At 37.3% G+C, this 5,085-nt stretch overlaps 1 protein-coding gene and 1 pseudogene across 1 annotated transcript; one reads left to right on the top strand and one right to left on the bottom strand.

The window, feature by feature from the left end:
* Window positions 1-674: 674 nt before the first annotated feature.
* LOC114046072 lies at window positions 675-1,119 on the top strand (annotated as a pseudogene).
* A 2,513-nt stretch (window positions 1,120-3,632) lies between these two features.
* LOC114046024 (olfactory receptor 51F2-like) lies at window positions 3,633-4,577 on the bottom strand. Its single transcript, XM_027866243.1, has one exon. It carries the CDS (start codon window positions 4,575-4,577, stop codon window positions 3,633-3,635), a length of 945 nt encoding a protein of 314 aa, XP_027722044.1.
* Between the last annotated feature and the right edge of the window lie 508 nt (window positions 4,578-5,085).

Here is a 5,085-nt window from a genome sequence, read left to right as displayed (position 1 = left end):
AATTTGGCAGGAATAATAGAATTAGATTAAGAAGGCCTTGTTATATGTTAAGGATTAGAGAGTAAGGAACATAATGTTACCTAGGTTTTTGTGTTTCTCTAAATACTACTTTATCAATATGTCTTTCAAAATTATATTCTGTAATGGGTATATACACTTTAAATACATAATTTTATTCTTGTGAAAATCATACTTAAGTGGGAATAATTATATTTTATCATAGAAACCTAAAATTAGAAAGGAACTCAGAGAACATTCAGTCTAACTCACATATGAAATATTGATCTCAACTAGGTCGGGCAGTGAGGTGGTGGAATAGATAGAACCTAGAATTGAAATCAGGAAGACCTGAGTTCAAATCTGACCTCAGATTGTCTTGGACCAGAAACTTCACCTCTGTCAACTTGAGTTTCCTCATCTGTAAAACAGAGATAATGGTGTTGACTGTGTGAGCCCCATAGTGCCGGGAAGGCACCAGCTGCCCCACAGGGAGGAGGCGGAGACCGCAGCTTGAGGGAGGCCCCGGCTCCTCTGAGCCTACATCGGGAATAGCCAGTGTGCAAAGAGAGATCTCCTCCTCCCAACCCATCCCTGCCACCCGGGATAATCAGAGTTTTTTGCCCGACCCTTCTACCCACCGAGAGTGCAGAGTCAGGTGGAAAGAAGCACATACCATGAAGATGAGACAGATTAATAAGGAATTTAGTGATTTGGCCCATGATCCTCCAGCACAGTGTTGTGCAGGTCCAACTGGGGATGAATTGTTTCATTGGCAAGCCACAATTATGGGACCTGATTACAGCCCATATCAAGGCAGAGTATTCTTTTTGACAATTCATTTCCCTACAGGCTACCCCTTCAAACCACCTAAGGTTGCATTTACTACAAGAATTTATCATCCAAACATTAATAATAATGGCAACATTTGTCTCAATATTCTAAGATTACAGTGGTCTCCTGCTTTAACTATTTCTAAAGTTCTTTTATCCATTTGTTCACTGCTACGTGATCCAAACCCGGATGACCCCTTAGTGCCAGAAATTGCAGGGATCTATAAAACAGACCAGAGACAATTACAAAAGAATATCTTGAGAGTGGACTCAGAAGTATACCATGTGATGCTACCTTAAAGTCAGAATAACCTGCATTATAGCTGGAACAAACTTTAAATTACTGTTCCTTTATTTTATTTTCTTATCCGGTTGCTCCCCTATCAGACCTCATCTTTTTTAATTTTATTTTTTGTTTACCTCCCTCCAATCATGCACACACTCATCTGAGAAGACTTGAGTTCTTCCAGCTTTGGACAATAACTGCTTTTAGAAATTGTAAAGCAGTTACAAGAGAACAATTGCACAAGATTCAGATTTTTTTTTTAAAAATGGAGCATATGTATTATGTGGCCAATGTCTGCACTCTAACTTGGTTATGAGACTAAAACCATTCCTCACTGCTCTAACAGATGTTGAAGATAACCATCTGAGGGGGAGGGAGACGTATGCCCAATTGCCATATCAAAAGAAGCAACATTACTGTAGCAGCATCCATCTTGTTTAAGCCTTCCATTGTTAGAATTTCAGGTTTTATGATATACTTTATGCTCATAACTGATGTGATTGGAGAATTGGTACTGAATTTATAGCATCAGTGGAACAGAAAATGTGATGTATTTTGTGCATGTTGATAAAGGAACGATCTATTCTTGTTCTACAGAGAATGGAAATTTGAAGTCAAACACCCCTTATATTCCAAAATAGGATCTTGAACTTTTTGTAATTTTCATTTAAATTTTGTTAGGAGGCTCGGAGCTATTGGTTAATCTATCTTCCAAAACACTGTTTAATATAGCACTGAATAAATGACACAAGTTGTCAATGGATGAGTGATCAACTAAATAGCTCTGCTAGTAATTGATTTATTTTTCTTCAATAAAGTTGCATAAACCAATGGAAAAAAAACAGACATAATAATAACACCTACTTCCCAGGATTCCTATGGTGATGCAATGAGATAATATTTGTAAAGCACTTTGTAGACCAAAAGGTGTTATATCAATGTCAGCTATTGTTGGTGTTGCTATTATTATTATCCACTGACAAATGGTCATCCATCCTCTGATAATATATATATATATATATATATATTTCCAATGATGAGGAACTCACCAATTTCTGAGGGCATCCATTCCATATCCAGAAAGACAGAATGGTAAGAGCTTTCCTTTTCCCCCCTCTATTCAGCTATCATCTTTTCACCCATTTTTCCTACTTCTTCCCTCTCGGGCTGAGCAGTATCATGTGGTCATAGATCTAGAGTGAAAGGGGCCTTAAAGGCCAAACTATCCCCAGACTAGCCTCATTTTACAGACAAGGAAACTAAAATTCAGAGAAATCAAGTAAAGGAAGCAAAAATTATTCTCAATGAATCATTATTCTGTTAAGTTACCCCAGTTTAAGATCCTGATATATATATATATATATGTATATATATATATATATATATATATCCATTAATCTACCATAACAGTAGTTCCTATGTGCTACACTGAACAACTGTGTCACCTTTCTCCATGTTGACAGACCATTTAATATGAAATTAATAATCAAAGTAATCCCAAAATAATAAAATGATTTTAATATTAATCATATAAAAACCTATTTTCTATTTCATTAAAATATATAATATCTGAATACATTTAACCAAATAGTACCCATAAGATATTATAATAATTAATTAAGCATGATGGAATTTGCCAAGTTATTCTTTCAAATGAAAGAAGAGATCAGATATCCTTTGATTACTTTGCAGAAGAAGGTTTTGCCAATAGACACACATATATGCTACTAGGTGGCACAGTAGATAGAATACATAGAACTTCTCTTCAACTGAAAGACAAGAACACCTGAATTAATTCTGATTTTAGACACTTATTATCTGCATTAGCTGTACTTAATGTTTGTCAGCCCCAGTGTCTTCATCAGTGAAATGGGGATAATAATAATATCTAGCTCCCAGAATTGTTTTGAAAATGAGTCTTCCTGATTCGCAGCCCAGTGCTCTATCCACTGTGTCACCTAACTGCCCCATAATATCTGTAAATAATTTTGTAAAACTTAAAGTACTATGTAAATAATAGCTACTGTTTTTATTCATCCACCCAGGAGCTATCCAGCTCTGCTCAAGTGTGCAAGTAGGTTCCTGTGACAAGCTATTTTAGTGTGGTTTTAAAAAATAATATGTAAACAAAATCCAAAAGTTTTATGAATTTATTAAAAGTAAAACCCAAACACTTATCTAGCTATGTAAAACCACTTTTGAACTACTTTGTAGTTATACTTTATGAATTAACCATTCAGCATGGTTTTGGTAATGTGTCCTTCCATGAATATAGGGTAAAGTGTTTGTAACAAGACTGAGTTGCCTGCATCGGATACCCCGGGAAAGGAAAGAGCTTGACTGATTTTACCTGTCTGTTTCAGAAGAAGCAGAATGCCCTAATCACTCAAATATATTACTAGCAGTCTGGCCTGCTGGATATATGACTAGTCATTCTGCCAGAATAAGGCCTAATCAGTTGAAGGAACCAGTTTCCAAGGGCACATTTTCTAAGTTCTAAATGTATTGTCTTAGACTCAGGTCCCCATCCTATGGAAAACCTTGATGATAGCCCTTCGTATCTGTTTGGTCTTCACACTGTAGATAATGGGGTTGAGTACAGGAGGGATGAGGAGGAAAATATTGGCCATCATAGTGTGCACAAATAGGGGTGCATTGTGACTATAACGATGCACTAGAGATAAACTGATGAGAGGAATGAAGAAAATAGCAACAGCACTAATGTGAGAAATGCATGTGTTGAAAGCCTTTTTCCTCTCATCAGGGGATGCAATGCTTAGCACGGAATGGATTATCAGGACATAGGAAATGAGGATGCATGGACAGTCAATTCCTGATGTTGAGAAGAGAACAAACAGTCCCATGATGTTATTGATCTGGTTATCTGTACATGACAACTTGATGAAATCAATATGGTAGCAGTAGGAGTGGGAAAGAACTTTTCCCTGGCAGAATGACAGCCTCTTGACAAGCAACACCATAGGTGTAATGACTGCAATTACTCTCACCCCCACAGCCAAGCCAATCTGGATAATTCTGGTTTTGGTGAGGATGTTAGCATACCTGAGTGGATCACAGATGGCAATAAAACGGTCAAAGGCCATGGCCAGCAGCACCCCAGATTCCATGAAAGTGAAACTGTGAAGGAAAAACATTTGTGCCATGCAGGCATCAAGACTGATTTCTCGGGCATCAAACCACAAAACTCCCAGTGTAGTGGAGAGGGTACAGAGGGACAATCCCAAGTCAGTGGCTGACAACATGGAGAGGAAATAGTACATGGCCTCATGAAGACTCCTCTCATGGATGACTACAAACAAGATCATGCTATTTCCAGTGAGGGCAATGGCATAAAGGATACAAAAGGGAATAGAAATCCAGACTTGGGTGGCATTCATTCCAGGAATGCCTGTCAGAAGGAAGGTCAGAGGCTGCAAAGTAGTGCTATTAAGAGTTGACATAGTGGGCTGAAGAGTCTGCTGTCACTGCTGATATTTCACATCCTAAAATAACCAAGAAATTATTTATGTACATAGCTCATTTCTATAGGTCATTTTCACCACAAAGTATACTTCAGGACAATCATTGTTAGGTTGGTTAAATGCATATCTGAGTGAATTGACTAGTATTCCTAGAACATCATTTTGCCTTTGATGATACCTAGCAGAGACTCCCTCAAATGTGATGAATTCAGTTCTCCTAAAATGCCAAATGAGTGGGGGACTTCTGGGTAAGATCTACAGGAGTATTTCTCAAGCATTTTTAATCTGCAATACATCTTTTCTTACATGTATCTTGAGGATCATTTGCTCCATTGGGTACTATTTGTGCATAAACCTTACCAGAATCATTGAGAAAGAGTGCTCTTCTGTTAGTTGACCATGAAAAAGTCTTAATTTGCTAGGAGTTATTACCAGTAATTTTTGCTTCATGTCTGAAGTATATGAATAGACTTTCATACATATATTG

Source organism: Vombatus ursinus, unplaced genomic scaffold (genome assembly GCF_900497805.2).
Source record: "Vombatus ursinus unplaced genomic scaffold, bare-nosed wombat genome assembly UNPS02014780.1, whole genome shotgun sequence".
Classification (NCBI taxonomy): Eukaryota; Metazoa; Chordata; class Mammalia; order Diprotodontia; family Vombatidae; genus Vombatus; species Vombatus ursinus.
This window is presented reverse-complemented; position numbering and strand designations above follow the sequence as displayed.

Coding starts and splice junctions, on each gene's coding strand:
- LOC114046024 (XM_027866243.1), bottom strand. CDS start 4,577: ATGTCAACTCTTAATAGCACTACTTTGCAGCCTCTGACCTTCCTTCTG.